Below are 23,497 nucleotides of genomic sequence, written 5' to 3' on the forward strand. Positions count from 1 at the left end.
ATAATGGCTTTTATTTTAATTCTATGATAGCAATGAGAAATTAGAAATCTATTTATACACCACCAAGCAATTCTATAACACCTATTCATTTTGTATGTATACCATAAACAATGGATTTATTCAATAAAAACTAGTATTCAAATTAAATTATACTTTAAATACACAATCAATTTTTGTTACTTGTGGTAATTGTTCTACAAGTCACCACAAACAATGAATTAGTGAATACTGAACCAGTATTCAAGTTTAGGGAATACATAGGACTAAGTTCCTACAAGCCTCTGATTCCATCTTCATCCACCGATCACTATGTAACCTTGTTTTAGGCTGTGTTTCTGTTTAAGGACTCCTTACTTAATATATATTGGTGATTCATTAACATCGACCTCACCGCCAACAGCACTACCTAATGCCTGAACAAAACTGAACGCATATATTTTTTTCTCCATGAGGCATATCACAGCCTTTTGCATTTAGGAACACTAGACAGAGCTTCAGCACTATAGTTGGGGGCTATTTAAAACTGAAATCACCAATAAAAAGCACAAAAATGCAAAAACCACGGCACTAAATAGAGCATAGAAGAGGACACTGACAGTACGAAAGCTGAAAACAAGAAGGCCTCGAGAGTCACCTTATTCAACCACAGGTGTGAAAGTGTGAGTCAGAAGACTCAACTTTTTTTTACCACTCTGCACGTGTCTAAAATGACCATGCAATTATTATGTGATTTTGGAATTACAAATAAATTTGAGATAGTAGACATTCACAAAGATAGAATGTGCAAATAATGAGAACTGACAATACAAAGAATGCCCAATTAAGTAAGTCTCATGGTAAATCCTTCAGTATTTCAATCTAGTCAATTTTGTAAATGCAAGGGTTTACTTACTGGTTATCAAGATGGGAAAATTTTTATGGAATTGTTTTTAAATTATCACACAAACACACCCACTGAAGCAGTCTATAAATTTTCACATAAAGAGTAAAGATGGAAAAATTATTTAAAACTTACTGCCTATTCTTTAAAAACAGCCACTGGGGGGAAAGCATTATAGAAAGAGATCGAAAACTGCAGCTTTTAAGAACATAATTTCTTATGAACTATCTGTTTTTAGTATCTTTTTAGAGGAAAATCAGGTACATTGAAAAGTTCATAAGGATAAAAGTATCCTGAAGTATTAAAGCAATACGATACAAAATGTAAATTATGATATATTAGGTTAAGCTAAAAAGGCATGAAAAGACAGTGTAGACAATTAGAAATTAATACTTAACAAATATATTCAAGCAAAGTACTTCAGTAAAATAAAAATAATTAATCCTCTCAATTCTAATTTAATTTATTTAATTGATTTAAACTATTATCCAATATAAGTATAATGTGTGTCCAGTTTGCATTCCTACTCTTTATAACAAAATTAAGATACATATGTAAATACAATCTATTCACACTGGTACTTGAAATGTATATTACTGAAAATGAAAACAGCAAGATACAGTAATTAAGACCAGAAGAGAATTTGAGAACTGGGAATCAAATCAAATCAAAGCCACCAACAGTTTTTCCTTTTAAATTTCAGATGATGTTCACTGCAGCACAGTTTTTGGCAGCAAAAAACTAGAAAAACTTGTCTTTTACTAGAGAACTCATTTAAATCACAGAATAGTATACAGTTTTTTAATAAGAAATGAGCTAGAATGTGTGCGTGCGTGTGTGTGTGTGTGTGTGTGGTGTGTCTATATGTGTGTGGACTTCAATTATTAACACAGACAAGGAGAAATGTCTATAGTAAGGGGAAAAAGGCAAGTCACAGAATACGATGTATAATAGGACTCCTTCTTGAAAAACAAAAAACGTAATTTGTTTATATATGCATACACAAACTACTAATGAGGAAGGGACTCTGGCACTTTCATTTTTTATAATGAGCATGTGTACGTTTTATAAGCATACAGGTTTTTGACAAGTGTTAGGTTGCCCTGCAATAGCTATTTTTAAAAAATAATGTGATACAAAATTCATGTTGTTTGAAAATGACTCCTATAAACTGAATTTATTCAGGTAAATTCTGCTAAATATAATTAAAGACAAACATTTCCCAATTCAATGAATTCAAGTATGTTCTCAAAATTCAACACTAACCAATCCCCCTAACTGAAATGTTTAATGATTTGTAACAGGGGTCAGCAAACTTTTTCTGTAAAGGTCAGACAATAAATAGTTTAGGTTTTGCAGACAAACATGGTCTCTGTTGCATATTATTCTTCGCTTTTGTTTTTTTTTTTTTTTTACAAGCCTTTGAGAATGAACACACACACACACACACACACACACAAAACACTGTTAGTTTATTAGGTCCACAATAAACAGGCCACAGGATTTGTCTTGCCAGCCACAGCTTGTCTACCACTAGTTTATAACAAAAAACCAGCACCTGCACATCTGATATTGTAAATATATTACAACAAAGGTATTAGAGATCAAAAAAGAGTCAGTTTTATTCTGCATTAAATGAACTATGGTAGTATTGGAGCAATAAAGTGACTAATACACACTGAATCCTATTAAAATGCTATCCATTAATCAAATAATGATAAAAACACAGTAAATAAAATTTCAAGTATTCATATTATAAAAGCATGATCATGTGCACACCTGCAAAGCACACACATCCACTTGAAAAAGTCAGCTGAAATTAAAATACTAGACATCAAAGCTGAATTTTCCTTTTATAATAATTAAAACCATTTACTCATTTAAATAATCAAAACTAGTCAATCATTTGTTTTAGATGTCATCAACCCTGAAAATTAAAAACTGAATTTAGAGGCTGGTAGAAATTATTAGGTTTTAATTTTTTAATTTGTAAGGATTATTGCAAAATATTAATCAACAATCTAAAATATTACACATAAAAAAATTTTTTTAACATTTATTTATTATTAAGAGACAGAGAGTGTGAGCAGGGGAGGGGCAGAGAGAGAGGGAGACACAGAATCTGAAGCAGGCTCCAGGCTCCGAGCTGCCAGCACAGAGCCCGACATGGGGCTCGAACCCACAGACCGCAAGATCATGACCTGAACTGAAGTCGGCTGCCTAACTGACTGAGCCACCCAGGTGCCCCTAAAATATTACACTTTAAAAGTTTATATTCTTGGAAACTTGACTATACTTTTTTCCTTTGCCTGAAAGATAACTTTTATGTATCTGATTCTGTCTAAAACTGAAAGATCCTTATTGTAATCTGAATGCTACTACCAAAGGAAAATTTCATGATGAATAATAAACTGAGTCAAATTAACACTCTAAAATGAAAATGCATCTCCCCACCTCTGTCCCAAGTAACCAAATAACCATCATAGAATAATCTTACCTAGACTGGTGGGTTTTATCAGTTCATCCAGTAAATCATAAAATGGTAATTTTTGAAGTTTTATATCCGGATGTACTGGGTGAAGGGCTGATGTAAGATGTGGGAGTTCCAGTTCATGTTTAGGTCCCAGAAGAGAAACAGGGAGTAACGGCGATGATGCAGGGTGACCATCATAAGTGAGTTGTGGAATGGTAGATGGAGACAAAGTTGCTGGCATAGGACTTGAATGGACACTGGGGATGGACAAGTCCGCGGGCGTCATGATTTTCTGGGGGAACCTCCGCCTATAGAGTTCTTTAATTTTCATTTGTACAGCAGGACTGCAGCCAGCCTTTAGCAAATGCAGGGCTTTTGTGAGAAGTTCGTGTTTGCGTCCGTGCTTGTTTCTCCCAGCGTAGCCCAACAGTACTTGGAGTTCAGAAACTCTAAGGCTCATAACCATTTGCTTCGAGACAAAACAAAATGTGAAATGTTAGTATTCCAATAGTATAACTTACAATATTAAACAATACTTTATTATAACCCTTTCTCCTTATGGCTTGCTTACAGGCCAGCTCATTTATAGTCAATTCTAGCTATTTCAAACTTAAAATAAGTAATCAAAGAAATTTTAAATTAATACTCATAAATTCAACAACTTCTACCCAGGGTTATGAAAGATGTAAGATGAAGTATTCACCAGGTAGAACCACACCTAACCTCAGTCCACTGTGTTGATTCAACTGTCAGCTATTCACCAAGCACTTACTGAGTCTCCAGGAGAGTGCTGAGTGCTATGTGGATGGCAAAATATAATGATGAGCCCTCAAGAACATTTATTTTCTTGGGGGGAAATTACATCACTATATACGAAACACATACACATCCCACTTCAAACACCAGATGCACGCAGCAGGGTATAATAACATACTATCAGGTATTACCTTCTATGCGGACCTTGGAATTTGTAGGACTTAAAAACTATATATACCCTTTCTGACCCATTATTGACCAGATATATTCGATATTTTCGTATCGAATTTTCGTATCAATATTTTCATATCATATCGTTGTCATAAATCTTTATTATCTCCACAGGGTGTTATCCCGCTCCTTCTTTACACATGAAGAAACTATGTAGTTAAGAAAGGTTAAATAACTTACCTAAGGCCACATAGCTACTAAGTAGCAGTCAGGACTCAAACACAGTTATGTATGATTCTAACCCCTATTCTTTCCACTACACCATTAGGAAAGGACAGAGCTGGAAACATAATATTGACTCACTCCACTGGCAAGCCCAGGCTAAAAAGTCTAGGAATTCAATCCACATGCCATAATGTGTAAGGCTCTTGGTTTCCAAAATTGTTTAGTCAATATTTCTTCTTTTCCACCAATTACTAAGAGACTACCAACAGGAAATGCCCATCTATACCACTCCTCTCATTTTAAAGTGGAAAAAAAAAAAAGGAATCCAAAGAGAAGAAATGGCTTACCCAAGATCATATAGTATTAACAGCAGAATCCTGACTTTACCACCACTGACAGGGAGGTGTTAGGGTGGAAGACACAAGTAAGCTTATCACCAGCTATTTTCCCCAACTGTTTTATCCCCTCACCCCATACCAATTACCAATTCACAAAAGATAACCTGCCTTTCCTAATTCACCGCCACTCCCTGAGAGGACATTCTACCCCAGCCAATCCTCTTGAAGCTGTTTAGAGAGTGCAAAATAATTAAATAAAAAATCCAAATAGTGAGAAAACAGTATAAAGAGCTTTAGATCCAATATAGTTGGTAATTAAACATATGTGAGTCCTTCCTCTACTTCTCTGGCCTGAAAAATACTGTTTCTTCAAATTCTAGCTTTTGTCAGCCTCAGTCCATTGGGCCTGGCAATATTATTAGTGATTCTTTTCTCACTACTTTTATTGGCCACTTTTCATATCTTTACTAGCACTTGTCTTGCTTTATTACAATTTTCTATTTGTGCAAGTGACTCCATGACCACTTTGAGGTCCTCCAGGGCACAAGCCAATGTTACCTGAGCCTGACAACAGTAGAAACTCATCAAATGCCTGGACAATGAATAAATGAATGAATGAAAGAACAAAATAAATAAGAAAATCACACCAAAAGAAAGAACAGGGGTGGAACCTACAACAATAAGTTATACATGTAACTATAACATAAATGCAAATGAACTCTCAAACTTTTATGTTCTATACAAGGAATGTAAAGAAATACTACAAGCCTTAAAAACAAATTCTACCCCAAATCCTCTAAATGTTCCTCTTTTTTTAGATACGAACAGAAGTTAAATACTTACTATAATGTCAGCAAGGTACCGATTTCTTTCTACTATCCAAATTGCCCTAAGAGTACAAAATAGTTTTAAAGATTCTTATGACTTATTTTAAAAGGAACTGGGACTTCAACTGAAAAGCACTACGTTAATAAGTAAGCTTCTGCTTTTGGAGAAATAACAGAAATTATGCTTCAAAGATTATCAGTTAAAAATAAATTTAGGTTGGCATTAGTCAAATGTACACTTCATTTTACAGAGACAGTAGTAAAAATTTTAGAAAGAGAATAATCTCTTTCTACTTCAATTCCATTCTCCTAGGTCAAATACAAACAAACCTGAAATTCAGTGATTATCACAAACTTCTCACTGATGACAGTTTTTGTCCCTACTCTTTGGGTACAAGGATTTAGATGCACCACAGATATATTATCATTTTATTTATATGGAAGGACATATTGACAATTCACATAAAATAAAATCTCTTGCTTGATGGTCAAAAGAAAAAGGCTGATGACAGAAGTGTAATTTTTTTGTTCTTACAGGATGTGTAATTAATCATCACAATTAATGAGGTACTGTCCTTATTTTACAAATGAAACAACTGGGGGCATCTGGGTGGCTCAGTTGGTTAAGCGTCTGACTCTTGATGTCAGTTCAGGTCATGATCTCATGGTTCATGGGTTCAAACATGGCACTGGCATCTGTGCTGACAGTGCAGAGCCTGCTTGGGATTTTCTCTCCCTCTCTCTCTCAAAATAAATAATAAACATAAAAAAAAAAAAAAAAAAAAGAAAAACTGAGACCTAGGCAGTTAACTAAGAAAGTTGCTGAATACTATACAACTACTCCAAATGTTGTGCTCTTATACTATACACCATCTTTTAGAGGAAACAAACCACGAGCTTTTCAATTAGGAAAGAGAAAAACCTTTTAAAAGACTAATTGACTTAACATCTAATCTCCATTTCAAGCATCAATATTTGGCTTAAAAGAATTGGTGGTTCGGATAAGAAAAGAATGCATCTGGATTCAAATGAACCATTGCACCTTAAAATCAGGTTTAGTGAAAGATAGGGTGCTATCCATTGCTGTTATTGGAGCAGCTTCTGCACGCTCTTAAGGACTGTAGTAAGCATACAGAATTTTTAAAAAATATTTATTTATTCTTGAGAGAGACAGAGAGAGCACAAGTCGGGGAGGGGAAGGGGCAGAGAGAAACAGAGGGGTGGGGGGAGGGAGGAAGACACAAAATCGGAAGCAGACTCCAGGCTCTTAGCTGTCAGCACAGAGCCCGACATGGGGCTCAAACTCGCGAACCACGAGACCATAACCTGAGCCGAAGTCAGACGCTTAACTGACTGAGCCACCCAGGTGACCCAGCGTGCAGTATTTTTAAAAACTAAATAAAAGGGGGGCCGGAAACACAAACATCTGAAGCATCACTCAACAAAAAGCTTCAGAGAAGCATGGAGCAGTCAATTCACAATGTAAAGTGTTGACAACACAGAGGAAAACTAAACACTTACATCTGAGATGTTGAAATGCAATATATTTTAATCTGTCATGTGTTTAAAAATCTCCATTTGTTAGCACTACAACAAAATGAATATTTATAACTGAGGATAACATCAACCACTGCTACAACTAGAAATCATTACCTCCTCAAATAGCATGCTGCTGACTCTACATCCCCAAATGATAAAGCTGTCAGAACCCTAGGGAATTCAGAATGCCTGAGAAATGTACATACTCTGAACACAGAGCATTCTGTGAGGGGCATCTTTTTAAAATTAATTTTTGGGGTGCCTGTGTGGCTCAGTCAGTTAAGCGTCCTTCTTCGGCTCAGGTCATGATCTCACGGTCCGTGAGTTTGAGCCCTGTGTCAGGTGACAGCTCAGAGCCTGGAGCCTGCTTCAGATTCTGTGTCTCCCTCTCTCTCTGCCCCTCCCCTGCTTACCCTCTGTCTCTCTCAAAAATAAACTTTTAAAAAAATTTCTTTAAATAAAAAAATTAATTTTTTTAATTAAACAGGCATATGCACACAGTTTAAAAAGTCAAATAGTGCAAAGAGAGAGAAAACAGATGTCCCTTGCCCAGCTCCTATTTTTCACATCCCTGGGGCAACCTCTTTCAAGGCTTTTTGGCAATTTCTTCTGGCATTTTTCACTATATTCTATATAACAGGTTTATGTGTTCTTAAAATTCTTCCTTCGAGAAAAAAATGACTTATTATAAACAATAATGGTTTAGCGCTATGACATCTCTATCCCCAAGTTCCCATCATAATTTTTGGTTGAATCAACTGTTGTTTACATTATACTATGGTTGTAAATGATATTCACAGTTGAGCAAAGTACATCAGGATTGCTCTTCCTTTTTTGTATGACCTGGCTTTCCTTAGTTAATAACTGCACCATTTTTGTATTTGCTTAGTTTTCTAGGTAATTACTGCTAATTCATCTGTAAACTGCTAAAAGTATAACTTTCCTACTAACGTATTCAAATACATCAGGTAAACCTGTTTTAATTTCTTTCTTAAATATATACCTTCTGTAGCCCTCCACCAGGTTCCAATTTGGACTGCTTACTCTCTAGACCTGGGACACAACTGTGGTCACAGAATTTCCCTTCAACATATCTTGGGGATTTCCCTTGTCTCTCTTCCATATTGGATCCCATTTCCTTGATCTCACTTTTTTCTCTTCGTTTTCTTTTTTGAGTAGAGTATTTCCTCCACTAGATTCCAGAGAAGGAACTGGAAGCTACAGTTTTTTATTCTTTGCATTGTCCAAAAATATCTTCATTTATCCATAATTAATAAGTGAGTTTGGCTTAGTACAGAATTCTAGACAGGAAAACAGGTTCTGTCAAAATTTTAACAGCCTTTCCTCAAAGTGTTCTGGCTTTGAGTGTTGCTGTTAAGAAGCCTGGCATCATCCTGATCTCCAATCCTTCATAGTCACCTGTATGTCCCCCTCAGGAAGCTTATAGAAGCTTCTTTCTACATGCTCTGCAATTTTACAGTGTTGGGTCTTAGTGTTGGGTTGGGTTTTTTGGTAGGGCTTTTGTTTTTGAGCTAACTGTATGAACTGGTAATTGCTGAGTATTTTAAATTTAGAAAGGCATGTCCTTCCATTCTGGGAGGTTTTCTTACTTTGTCTTTCTTCTAGTCCTTTTCTTGTATGCCTATTATTTAGGTACCGGTCTTCCTAGACCAATTCTCTAACTTGTCTTTATTTTCTTTTTTCTCTTGCATTTTACATCTCTTCCATTTAGCTCTATTTCCTGAGAGATTTCCTCAACTTGATCTTCTAACACTCCTATTAAAATTTTCATTCCCATGAGCTCTGCTCTGTTGCATGCCTTTTTTCTTTTCTTTTCCCCCTACGTCTTGTTCTTAGTTTTCATGAATGTAGTATCTTGTTTTCTCTCTGACGATATAAATAAATTGGATATATGACATTGTTGTTTTCTTCTGCTGTCTGTGTGGTCTCTGTAACCTCTGGGTTCTTTTCTGCTATCTGCTTTGGTACCTGCCTTTCATGCCTGACAGTTTCCTCAAATGACAGAGGATCACTGGTTTACATTTGTATCTGAAAGTAAGATACTAAAAACATGATCAGATGATCTGAGTGAGCAGACTGGGGTACTTCATTCTAGGATGATCAGGCAGGAACTTGGCTATTTTGAGGATTCCTTTTTTCCTTTGGTCTGATCACTTTTGACAGAGAGGAATCCTCTAGTGTTCTGCTTTGGCAGTATAAGATTGGCTTCCAGTGCTCTCAGGACAATGGGGAGAGGGGAGGGGGAGGTCTTCACCTTTCAAAAAGAAGACATTTCAACTGAATCTCCTTTCAGATATGTAAAATTTTATACACACACACACACACAGACACGTGTGTGTGTGTGTGTGTGTGTGTGTGTGTGAGAGAGAGAGAGAGAGAGAGAGAGAGAGAGAGAGAGAGAGAGAGAGAGAGAGAACACTATGCCAACTATAAAGGCAGGGACCAAATACAAAATAATATTCAAGCAATATCAACAAGTACTGCTTTTTGCTATTAAATAAAAAGTGCCAGGATTATTCTCTCATTAGTCATGACCTTATATTATTAAAGGTCACCCCTAAATTGTGAATAAGAATTAGGTACCTCCCATTGAACAACATAATTACTTTCATTCACACATCCCACTGCAAGTAGTCTACAGGATTAATCATAATAAAGCAGACTATATTATGAATCTTTATCTGGTATCAAATAACAACCAATAGTAAACCAAACTGAATTCTGAACACAGACAAATTAGGCATTTAACGGTGTCATAATATTTCATTTATGCCTTTGCTTTCTTCCCCTGCCCCATACTTTTGCTTTCTCTCCACAACAGCAATCATCAATAATTCTAAAACTGTATACATTAAAAAGTTTGTACAGTACAACACAATTATTTTATTCATTATTTTTAAAGTCAGATGCTTCATCTACTGAAAATGATTTCTACATCATTTCTAATCCTCTCCATCTGAAATGGTTAATAAGCAGTAGTAATTGGCCAGCAATGTCCAGTTCAACCAGAAAACCTAGTTAGACAGTTTCTACTAAGGCAACAAATCAGGCTAATTATCTCCATAATCTTGTTCCACCCAATTTCTCACACTGTATTTATTTCTCAATATAAGATAACTAAAAAGTGACCTCTAGGGCCTACTCCTCCAGTTGATCTTCCTCTTCTTCTGGTCTTTATTCCATCATACAGGCTGCAGTTAGTCCCACATAATGACAAAATATGGAGATCCCATTCTCCTTTAAGCATAAACCTAGCACTGTTCAATTGGTGTACCATGGCTTTGGATTTTTGATAGATAATTTGAAAATCATCCTCATTTATGTTCTATCACATTTCATGAAACATAAGGACGTGTCCTTCAAAAGGCTCCTTCCAGATGAGAACTTGGATACTAAAAATAACAAACCTAACTCAGAACATTTTAAAACTTGGATGAAATATTTTTTCTAATAAAAAAACAAAGTTTAGAGTGTGAAATTCTAACACATTGCCAAACTTCTTATGCAGAGGTAGGAAAACATGACTTTTATTTAAGTAAAAGGCTGTTCTGCCCACAGATGTTCAATAAATGCTTTTTGGATCAACGCACAGCCCCTAAATGAGTATGAAGAAAACAGGAATACAGGAACAACGAATACACAGAGATAAGCTAGTCTTCAGAAACAGAAACACATAATCATCATATTAATTCGATTCTCAAAAGTTACTACACACCTACTATGTGCTAGGTACATGTATAATATAATATGGTACTAGTATACACAGAGCTTGGATTCCAGTACCAACTTGACCACTAATTTACTGAATCGCAATCTTTCACAGGGTCTGTTTTCTCACTTCAAAACATGAGAGATTAACTAGAGGTTCTCAAACGTTCCTTAAAATATCAAAATTCTATAACTGTATAACTCTATTAAAGGAAATCTTTCTTCTCATTCTTCCATTGTTAAGGAAATATAAACAATCTGTATAGTTAGTGAATCTAGGTTAGTAAGGTTTTCAATCACATTTTTTAAGTGTCACTTACATGGGCCGGCAGAATAAAAATGATGAACCTAGTATGTGTTAAAAGCTTACAATATCCCAATCACGTACTAATTATAGTAAATGTGATTAACTTACGTAACCCTCATATGAACCCAAGAGACAGACCATTATCATTCGTATTGCATGGATAAGAAAACTGAGGCTAATCTTGAATTCCAACAGTAAATAAGTGACGGAGACAGAGCTCAAACCCAACCTGACTCCAGAGCCTAAGCTCATAACGACTAACCAATACAAGCATCTTACCACAATCTCAGCCAGGGCACATTGTGTGTTACACTGAGACAGGGGGCACTATATGACATAAGGAATTTAGACTACACAGAGTAAACAATCATATTTGGGGGCAACAAAATGTGATAAAAAAAATGTTTAAGGCTATCCAAGTAGCCACCTATAGGACAGATGAAACAAAAAAGACTAACAAGATTTCCAGCTAAAATATATGGCAACAAGAATTATTTATCTATATATAAGGTAAGAAGAAAATGTGACAGTCAACACAGAAGAGATAGGACCAAGAAATAATGCAAAGAAAAACTGCAGGTCACATGCAATATTCTAACTATATCTTTTAACAATTAGAACTTTACGTAATCATGAGAACAATCATCATTCACTTTTATTGTGGGGGTTTTTTTTTTTGTAAGATTTTAAGTAATCTCTGCATCCAACATGGGTCTCGAAGTCACAACCCCGAGATCAAGAGTCACATGCTCTTCCAACTGAGCCAGCCAGGTGCCCCCATCGTTCACTTTTCAATAAAATCTAGAATTTAAAAATAATAAGCAGGACTTGAAGAAATTTTAATTCTATCATATTATAAAAGATTGGGGATTTTTTTCCAAACTCTCCTAACCAAAAACAAGCAAAACATTGCATTTGCAATTGGAAGATACCATATCTCATCTAATTTAAGTTTTCAAACAAGGTAAGAAGCCATGAAAGAAATAATATACTCTATCTGAGAGAACGTTAAGAAACCTAAAAGGAGGAAAAGACAAGTATGAACAAAACAAAATATGAGGGGAAAAACGTATTCTGTAACTAAACAAAAAGTATTTAAATCATAGCCTTCTGAGTCCCAGAAAAGACATTTAGGTGAAGCCCTAGAGGGAAATTATCAAGAGAACTATTTCAGAGTAACAGGTGTAACCTACTCAAGGTTACAGAGCTAGCAAGTAATGGAACCCAACTCAAAAGTCAGATGCCAAAGTCCACGCGATGTTGCAGAGTACTGATAATGACACACACTATCTGATAATTTGAAAATGATGTTCTTGGAAATAGGAGAATCCTAAGAGTATAACATCACATAAAATTTTAGGAATCTTCTTGTCCAACTCTCCATTATATGAAGTTTTACTGTACCCCCTTAAATGATGGTCTCCCAGCCTCTGCTCAAACTCTTCTAAGACTTCACAATCTAATCTTAAAGCGATCTTCCTTACACAAAAGCTCTATGAATCAAAACTTTCCTTTAACTCCACCCAATCGTTCTGAAATTGTGTCCCATTGGTGTTCCACAGAGTCTATTCTTTAAATGTGTTGAGAGGGTTCTCTTCCCTCAACTGGCTTGGTTTCTAGACCCCATCCTACCCTGATCACTGTTCTCTGGAGCCCTTAAGCAGTCCACTGTTTCTGTGTACACTCTGAAGTGATTGAAACTTTCCAGATAATGGCCTAATCTTGAATACAGCAGTGTTACTACCTCTCTTATTTTGAACACAGTATTTCTACCAATGTAACCTAATAAGGCATTTGCTTTGTAAGCTGACTGGTTTGTTTTATCTGGGCAAGGGGAAGGATGTGGTGTTATGTTTTTGTTTCAGCAGTGAGGGGAACTTGCATCTACATCAAATTGTTGTTTCGTACTAAGCTTGAAGTTAAGTGAAACGTTTATTCAATTTTTTTCATAGGAACTGCTTTTAGGCTAAACCTTCTTATGTTTTAAAACAAAATTTTTAAATTTAAAATTATAACTTTATATCAGGTGCTATTAAACTTCATTTTTTTTTTTCCAGTTCATCATTCTAGCCTTTCAAAACCCCTCTGAGGAAATGCACTCTTCACCCTCTACTGCAGTACATACATGGTGTTAAAAATTGTTGATTTTCTGGTCTCCGTCCTTCCCTAGACTTTGAGCTTTTCAAGGACAAGCACTTATCTCCATATCACCTAGGCTAAGTATAGTACATGACACTTGGTTAAGTGCCCAGGAGATGATGATGAACTAACTCCCTTTGATTCTGTCATCTAACGTATTCTTCCCAGCACCACCTACAAAATCAGAATTTTGCCTCTTAAATATTCAAAGGTCATCTTTAAAACTTGGGATATAACAGGATCAAGTACAGAGCCCTGTGGCACATCCTAAGAGAGTCCCCTTCAGATAACAATAAGGTTACAAACAACATTGCTCAACTACTCAGGATGCAGGTGACTATTTTTCCCCAGGATACCCCAATCTTAAGGTTATTACTCAAAACACCTTGTCCTTAATTATTTAACTACTTAATTAAGGTTATCTTTCAGTCTTGATTTACAGACTTGCTTTTCAGAGAAAAATAAGCTTAGAAAAAGATGTACACAAATGTTCTAAAAGCCTGGGAAGGAGGCGCCTGGCTGGCTCAGTCAGAAGAGGTTCTTGATCTTGGGGTCATGAGTTAAAGCCCCACATTGGGTGTAGAGATTACTTAAATAAATAAATAAACTAACTTTAAAAAACAATAAAAAATAAAAGCCCTAGTAATGATTTCTCAAAAACTACAGAAAAACATTAAAAAGAAAAAATATAGGGGCGCCTGGGTGGCTCAGTTGGTTGAACGTCCAACTTCGGCTCAGGTCACAATCTCAAGGTTCAGGAGTTCAAGCTCCACATCAGACTTGCTGCTGTCAGCGCAGAGGTGGCTTCAGATCCTCTGACCCCTCTCTCTACCCCTCCCCACTTGTACTCTCTCAAAAATAAATTTTAAAAAATTTAAAAAAATATGTTGCAGAAAAATGTTGTTCAGGTCTTACAATCACAGCCTGCCTAAGTGTTTTTAAAAATCCCATCAGGGGTGCCTGGCTGGCTCACTCAGTGGAGTGTGTGACTCTTGATCCCTGGGTTGTAAATTCAAGCCCCACATTGGCTATAGAGATTAACTTAAAATCTTTTTTAGAAAATCCCATCAGAGGGGCGCCTGGGTGGTGCAGTCGGTTAAGCATCCAACTTCAGCCAGGTCACGATCTCGCGGTCCGCGAGTTCGAGCCCCACGTCAGGCTCTGGGCTGCTGGCTCAGAGCCTGGAGCCTGTTTCCGATTCTGTGTCTCCCTCTCTCTCTGCCCCTCCCCCGTTCATGCTCTGTCTCTCTCTGTCCCAAAAATAAATAAACGTTGAAAAAAAAATTTTTTTGAAAAGAAAATCCCATCAGAAACCTATAACAACCCTTCCTTTTCCACACAAAACACTTTCACCTGATTATTTCCTTGGTTATAGATAAGAGAAACAACTTCACAACAATAGAGTTAACAATAAAATTGCTACTTATTGCAAAACTTACACAGATCATTCTTCAGAACAGATTATGATTAATATTTATATTCAGAAGTTTTATAGTAGTGAAATCAAGTTTAAGAAACTGCTCATATTCTCTTTCAAGAAATTCCATTAGTGTACATAAAAATACATTTCAAGGTGAGGACCATGGAAAAACACTACACACTTCCTGAAATTTACTAAAGAGAAGAAAGATGAACTACTCCTAAATCTCTGACGTCAAAAACTCTTAACAGTACCCGTTTTAACATATCCAGAATACAACAACGACAACAACAACAAAATGTTCAAGTTACTGCCAAGGAAGGAGTAATTTTTTTAAGTACAAAAATAGGAGGAAAAAGGGGCACCTGGGTGGCTCAGTCGGTTGAGCATCCAACTTCGGCTCAGGTCATGATCTCACAGTCCATGAGTTCAAGCCCTGCATCGGGTTCTGTGCTGACAGCTCAGAGCCTGGAGCCTGCTTCAGATTCTTTGTCTCCCTCTCTCTCTGCCCCTCCCCGACTCTCTCTCTCTCTCTCTCTCTCTCTCAAATAAACAAACATTTAAAAAAAAAAAAAAAAAAGAACTTTAAGGGGTGCCTGTGTAGCTCAGTCAAGCATCCAACTCTTGACTTTGGCTTGGGTCATGATCTCACAGTCCTGAGATCGAACCCCATGGGGGGCTCCAAGGCTGGGTATGGACACTGCTTAATATCCTCTCTCTCCCTCTCCCTCTGCCCCTCCCCTGCTCATGCGCTCTCTCAAAAAATAAATAAATAAATAAATAAATAAATAAATAAATAAATAAATAAATAAACAAACAAACTTTTAAATCAAGCTTCAATTTAAATAACAGGATACTCTAAATCAGCATTTTCTAAACTAGGCTCATAGTATTAATAGATATTCAGAGAAATAGGGTTCTATGGCAAAACAAGTTCAAGAAATTCAAGATTCTGTAATTCTCCATCATGCCCTCCTTTCTCAAGTCATATTTGAACACATAAAAGGTCCCAAGAAGGCCAGCAGAAACGTTAACGTTGCATCTAACATTCTGCAAATTTACTTATCCACAAAGCCTTCTTTATTATTATATATTAATCTATTGTCATCTCATTTCTTAGCACTTCACAAAAGAAGATTCTAGAATAAATTATAAGACCTTCAAATTTTCCAGGAGTTCCCTTTTATGCCTGTTGCTCTCACAAAATCATTAAAAGCATCCCCTTCCACCCTTAAAAGTGCCCCAGTATGGATGATAAATTATATGGTCATGGTAGTAGTAATACTCTAAAACTAAACATGAGTTATAAAACATGTGAACTACCTTTACCAAATGTCAAATCAATATGGTCATGTTACTGCATGCAGTTAAAATGTTATGTAGATGATGACTGATCTCTAATCCTTTTCCCAAACTTCTTAAGGAATTCTGTGCTAGCAATCTTACATATACTTTCAAAATACTCTGGACTAATGAACTCTTGCTAACTGAACTCACAAACCAAACAGATTTAGACAGCAAACAATATCTCAAATGCACAGTTTTAAAGAGTCCATTATATCAAATTCTAAGGAAAAAAATTATTTTTTCTTAACTATTTTTTTAAGTTATTTGTTTTGAGAGAGAGAGAGAGAGAGAGAGAGATCAAGCAGGGAAGGGGCAGAGAGAGGGGGAGAGAGAGAATCCCACACAGTCTCCATGCTGTCAGCACAGAGCCCAATGCGGGGCTCAATCCCACAAACCATAAGATCATGACTTGAGCCAAGATCAAAGAGTCAGATGCTTAAGCGACTGAGCCACCCAAGCATCACAGAAAAGAAAAATTTCTAAAAACATTAATGCAGTCCATAAAAGAGGTTTAAAGTTTTAAAAGATATTTGTAAAAACTATTCCAGGTCTTAACTCTGAGAATTCCTCTGTATTCTTGACTCTCTTTTCACTCAGACCAGTCTTCCTCGGTGACCTCATCCATCTCATGACTTTAAAATGCCATCTCTAATTCAGTAATTCCCAAATCCACTTCTGCTGAACACCTTTATGACACACAAGTACTCAACTCAACATGTCCAAACCTAATACATCAAATTTCTGTCAAACTTTCCATCCACCTAACCAGCTGTACAAGCCAGAAACTTCCTCAACACATTCTCCTTCACTCATGTCTAGTTACCAAGTCATTTCAAATCCTACCACCTTAAAATGTCTAAGTCCTTATTATCAATTTAATTCAGACTACCATGATCTCTTCCTAGATGTCTACAAAAGACTCAGCTGTTCTGTCTCCAATATTATACCCTCCAAATCATTCTCCACACTAGTGATCTTTCTAAAACATGTCTATCAGGTCATTCTCATGCTTAAAACTTGCAATGATTACCCACTGCACTCAAGATAGGGGCCAAACTTCCTAGCATGGCCTAAATATACTTGATGATCCAGTCTCAGCCACTGCCACTAACCCCCTTAAACCAGCTCTCCATCATTCAGGATTTGTATATACATGCTGTTCTTTCAGCAAGTAATTCTTCCCCCTCTCCAACCTTTTCCTAGCTAACTTCAACTCCTTCAGGTGTCAAATTAGACATTATTACCTTTGGGATACTTTCTTCAGGCAACCCTCAACATTAGTAAATTTACCTTCCCATATGCTCCACAGTTTAACCCAACAGCCCTTATACTATATGCAGAAAAATCCTGTTTACTTATCTATTCTCTATCAAACTATACGCTGTCTATACAGACTGTGTCTTGTTCCTTGTCAATAAATATATGAGTAATGATAGTGTGGCATCTGTCTTAAGTATTATGAACCATTTTGGTAATGCAAACTTATTAGAAACTATACACATTACCTCCCTAAAATAAAGACATTATATAAATCTGCCCAATGCCTAGTCAACATGTTACTGGTATCCAAACAATAAATTACTTAGTTTGGATGGTTAAAGAATGTTGGCCTTAGTCCTACAAAGAATGAGGAGATATACAAACTGTTCAAATTGTCGGGGCACCTGGGCGGCTCAGTTGGTTAAGCATCAGACTTAGGCTAAGGTCATGATCTCACAGTTCTTGAGTTTGACCCCCCCCCCCCCCATCGGGCTCTCTGCTGTCAGTGCAGAGCCTGCTTCGGATCCTCCGTCTTCCTCTCTCTCTCTGCCCTTCCCCTGCTCGCTCATGGTCTCTCTCTCTCAAAACTAAACATTAAAAAAAATGTTCAAATTGCAGGAATTAGAGGGGGTGGGGAAGAGACAGCATATAATCAAAAAGTCAATCTGACTGAAGAGTAAGTGAATTCAAAAGGGAAATTAAGATATGAGACCAATTTAGAGGTTGTTGATAAACACCAATATGATACTATGAAAGCGAAATAATAAGGGTGGTAGTTGGGAAGGAAAGAAAGGCATAACATTAAGAAAGATGTGACAGGACCTGGATGTGGGGAATTTTGTAGTTCAGAGGTTAGAAACAGGGAAGCCTTCCTTGAGCACCCAAACTATGTCAGGTCTTATTGTTAACATGTACATACAGAATTCTGTCCTTTTCCTTTATAGAACTTAGTACAGTTTCAAACTCATAATTCCAACGTGATAAGTTCTGATAGCAATCTGACCCCCAACTTCCCAGAATTTGCATTACTCTCTTACGTCTGTCTCCACACATGAATCTACTGCGTGTTCCATAAAACATACCTTAGTGTTTTCTCTCATTACCTTTGTTCATGCTGTTCCCTCTGCTTGAAATAACCCCCCTGTGATCACCAACTATCAAAAGTCTTCTAAGGCCCAGTTTAAAATAAGCTTAGGCACAAGTGACCTCTTCCTCTTATGAATTCATTGTTAACTACTCATACGGTTACTCTTTTATATTGCTTTCCATTACAGTTTTTCTAGACATTTCTCTCCCCCACATAAATGAGGCAAACTCCTTGAGGTCAGGTATGGGGGGAAGGGAGCAGAGGTAGGTGTGGAGAACAAAAGGAAATTCTAAGCATAAAAACAGTAGAAGTGGACCAATGAAAATCAGAGGACCAATGAAAATAAGTCTAAGAAACATCCACTCGAGGGCACCTGAGTGGCTCAGTCAGTTAAGCTTCCAAGTCTTGATTTCAGCTCAGGTCATAATCTCATGGTTCGTGAGATTGAGCCCCGCTCTGGGCTCTATGCTGACAGCATGGAGCCTGCTTGGGATTTTCTCTCTCCCTCTCTCTCTGCCCCTCTCTTGATCGATCTCTCTCTCTCTCTCTCTCTCTCTCTCATAATAAATAAGAAAGAAAGAAAGAAAGAAAGAAAGAAAGAAAGAAAGAAAGAAAGAAAGAAAGAAAGATCGATCCACTCCCTCTCCCAAAGGATTCTTTTTTTTTTTTTAATGTTTATTTTTGAAGAAAAGAGAGACAGAGTTTGAGCAGGTGAGGGGCAGAGAGAGAGGGAGACACAGAATCCAAAACAGGCTCCAGGCTCTGAGCTGTCAGCACAGAGCCCAACTCGGGGCTCGAACTCACAAACCGTGAGATCATGACCTGAGCTGAAGTCAGACACTTAATCTGAGCCACCCAGGCACGCCTCCTGAAGGATATCTTATACTGGGTTCTACAGACTCCTACTTCCCTTCTAATCCTCATACTACTTATTGGTGATAATACTTCCAGAAAATCACTACCCAAAAGAAATATAATATAAGCTCCAAATTCAAGCTACACATGTAATTTTAAATTTTCTGCAAACTATACTTTTAAAAAGTAAAAGAAACAGGTAATATTAGTATTTTACTTAATCCAAAATACCCAAAATATTATCATTCCAACATATAATCAACTTAAAAAATATTACTGACCTATTTTCCATCCCCCTTTTCACACTATGTCTTCAAAATCCATTGTATATTTGCACCTCCAGCACATCTCGATTTGGACCAGCCACATTTCAAATGCTCAATAGCCACATATGACTAGTGGCAACAGTTATGGACAGTGCAGCTCTAGAACAATATCCCTGTCATTCACTGAAGGTTTTAGCACCTGCCTCAACTATCCAGACTCCAACCCAATACCCTCAGCTGTGTTTCTTAACTTTCTATCATTACTCTCCACCCTCAGCCACTCACTCCGGTGGCCACACTTTGGACCTTTCTACCAGAACTTATACCACCTCCAAAATCACTAATTCAAACACTAAATCCTCCAACTACCACCTCCTATTCTTACTTAAGTACCTTCGCTGCAACAATTCAACATCATAAATATCTCCAATTCACTGATGTTAATCACTGTCTGTCCATCCACCCTCTTCAGGTCCAGCTTAGAAAGATTCCATTGATCCATCATTAAACTTTCCTTTGCAAAATTCCCTTCCCCCTCTATTGCTGGCACACTCAACTGGTTCCAACTTTACAACTCAGGCAGACAGAAGAATCCATGCACACAGGCAAACAGATGTTACTATACATCTATAATCCTCAATTGCAATGGGCACAGGCATCCCACTAAATTTTCCAGTAAGCCAGCAATCAAACTTCCCATGGTAATTATGTCAATCTTTTCCTTTTTCCTCCCATATCTCCTTTCTCCAAAAACTACCTTTAATAAGTATACCTTAAACAAATAACTATTCAACTTTCTATAATAAAGCATTCAACTGTTATGTTAGTCAAAAAAAAAAAAAAACTTTCAATGAAAACCAGTTTGACAATAAATTTTGTATTACAAAAAAACAAAAACAAAAACAAAAAAAACCTCCAAAATCTCAAAGCAGCATTTTTTTTTGCTAATTATAAAACCATGTGTTCTTTATAAAAATTCAGATACAGAAAGGTGCGAGAGAACCAGGCTATTTTTCATGTACTTGACTGGAATACTAGAATGTAAGTTTCACAAGGGCCAAGACTCCATCTGTTTCATTCCCAAATGACTACTGAGCATCTAACACAGTATCTGGTACATAAATCAGCCCTCATTTTTAGTGATGGAATGAGATCCTTGCCTTAAGTAACTGGGATATGAAAGGCCAAACATGAAGCAAGGAAAAGGAAAGGGAAGGGGAGAATACTTGTTTTCAAGATTTAGCACAGACTACATTTAGCCCAGTAAAGGAATAATTATGTTTACTTTTTAAACATAAATGTTTAAAATGTATCAAGCAAAATAATGGAAAAAATATATGATGTGTAACGTAGACTTTAATGGTTTATGCTTCCACCAGCCAAAAAGATAAGACTTTTCTCACCACTTCAACTCAACTTCCTCATGGATTACAGCATGACACATACAAATCTAAGCACTTTCCAAGACTTAACCAAATGTTGATCACTGTGGCAATTAAGTCCCTTTGTCTTCCCCAAACACCTTTAGGCATAATTGCTAGATTCTAGGGGCATATGTATTTACCACAGTTCTGCGTGTTTTCAAAATGAGGTCTCCAAACCTTCCCCCTCCACCTCCACCTATTGAATCCTCCTCTTCAAAGAACACTGTATCAAATTTGGAAATTTATAACACTATGATATAATTAGATGGTTTAACCAGAAGCAACAACTTAAAAACAACCTTACAAGTAAATAATATACATAACTAATATTTCACTGCCATTTTTTTAAAGCAAACTATTAATACAAATTACCTAAAAGGAACTACAGAGGAGAAAGGATGAGGATACACCAAAAAAGGCTTCAAAGTTTTGGAATACTCTATTAAGTATGATGTTTTATTAGTCCTCTATAAGTTATGCATTCCTCTACAAAATTATACATATTATTTTGTATACACATTTTTTAAAGCAACCTACCTTTTAGGAAAGAACACAATTTCTATTATCACTCATAAATCTTAATTCAACATTGGCAACTATTTAAGAATGGTTATCATATATTAATATGGTTCATATTATGAGCTTCACAAAGTTTACAATGTCCACCAGTTAAATACAAACTGACCATACACAAACAGCTATCACATTCCCTCCCTAAAAAGAAACAAAATAACAGTAAAGGAAGAAAAAAGAAAAATTAAGTCACAAGCGCAAAGAGCAAAAGACAATGTTCAACTGGTTTAAAACAAAACAATAAAATAAAATAAAAGCACAGATCCAGTCCTCTGACAAGAGAAAACAGAAAATGAAAGGGAGAAAATTACTAAAGGATTTATGCAAGACAATTTCCTAGAAGTGAAGAGGATGTGTCTCCAGACTGTGCCGTCAAGCACCTTAGCACAATGACTGAAAAACACCCATCCAAGGCATTTCATCATGAAGTTTGGCCACACCAGCAATAAAGATCCTAAAACCTCCAGACAGGTCATATAAAGGTTCAAAAATAAAATGGCACTTTGTACCATGTATAATGTGAAAATAACCTTTACTTTATGTTATGGAAAGCAAGGATATACAATAGAAAATGTCTGTTTTAACAGTTCGAAATTCTACCACACTTCGAATTGTCTAGTTTCATTCAAGGGATAAAACTAGCCATTAGAGGAAATTTTCTGAAAAGCTAAGATCTGTCAAAGATTTAACAGTAAACTAACTTTCAATAGGATCATTACTTTACTTAAAAGTCCTTTGCTACTAATAGACTTGGTTAATTTAGCTTGGCAAAATACTAACCTGAAATGAATGATCTTTTTTTTTTTTTTTGAGGGGGAGAGAGAGAGCATGAGTGCACACCGGGGGGGGGGGGGGGGGGGGGGGGGGGGGGGGGGGGGGGGGGGGGGGGGGGGGGGGGGGGGGGGGGGGAGGGGAGAGAAAGACAGAGACAGAGACAGAGACAGAGACAGAGACAGAGGGGGAGAGAATCCTGAGCAGGCTCCACACCCAGCCCAGAGCCTGACATAGGGTTCAATCTCAAGACAGTGAGATCATTGACCTGAGCCAAAATCAAGATGCTTAACCAATTGAGCCACCCAGGCACCCGGAATTATCCTTTTTTAAAACCATGGGGCCAGCAGGACGGGAGGTAGGCAGCGGGCAGGCAGCTGGACAGGAGTGATACAACAATTTCAGAACAAAAGACTATAGTACGTTTTCCAAAAGAGTTAGGTTATGGTAACTAATTTTTTTTTTTTTTTTACTTATCTATAGTATTCTCATGTGAAAGTTGAGGAGAAACAATTTTAAATAACTCAAAAACGTAGAGATTCAAAGTTAAGTAAAACATACAGATCGGACATGCATGGCTCTATTACTGCTCTTAAGCAGATAATTTTGATGCAAGATAATATGTCTCTACCTCTCCACCAGACTGAATTCTTTTCCATCAGTAATTGTTCTAATGATCTCTGTATAATGATGACTAGCACAATACCATGCACACAGAATACACCTGAATATTTAATCAATACATAAATGACTATCTAAAAAGGCCTAACTATATAAAAAGTAAAACAAATTCTCTTCAAAATCCATGTTTTTAATGAGCTATGAAAAGACTGCAAAAGGGAAAACATTGCAGGATCAACTAATTTGTAAATCAAGTGAAAAAAAATTATTTCTGTATTCATTCATAAGATATTACTTCAATCAAATTCCCTAAACCAGGGCACCTGGCTGGTTCAATCGGTAGAGCACGCAACTCTTGATCTCAGGATTATAAGTCTGAGTCCCACACTGGGTGTAGAGATTACTTAAAAATAAAATCTTAAAAAAAAAAAAATACCTCAAACCCATAGCTAATTAATAAGAGCTTAATCACACCAATATCACTTTTTC

General features: G+C 36.7%; 1 protein-coding gene across 6 annotated transcripts in view; it reads right to left on the reverse strand.

The window, feature by feature from the left end:
* Positions 1-23,497, reverse strand: part of PIAS1 (protein inhibitor of activated STAT 1) — a 125,966-nt gene that overhangs the window by 88,963 nt on the left and 13,506 nt on the right. For all 6 annotated transcript variants that reach the window (XM_043554061.1, XM_043554059.1, XM_043554063.1 and 3 more), the window contains exon 2: positions 3,378-3,822. In XM_043554061.1, coding sequence (XP_043409996.1) covers positions 3,378-3,822 — 445 coding nt within the window. The remainder of the gene's footprint in view (positions 1-3,377; positions 3,823-23,497) is intronic.

This window comes from Prionailurus bengalensis, chromosome B3 (assembly GCF_016509475.1).
Source record: "Prionailurus bengalensis isolate Pbe53 chromosome B3, Fcat_Pben_1.1_paternal_pri, whole genome shotgun sequence".
NCBI lineage: Eukaryota > Metazoa > Chordata > Mammalia > Carnivora > Felidae > Prionailurus > Prionailurus bengalensis.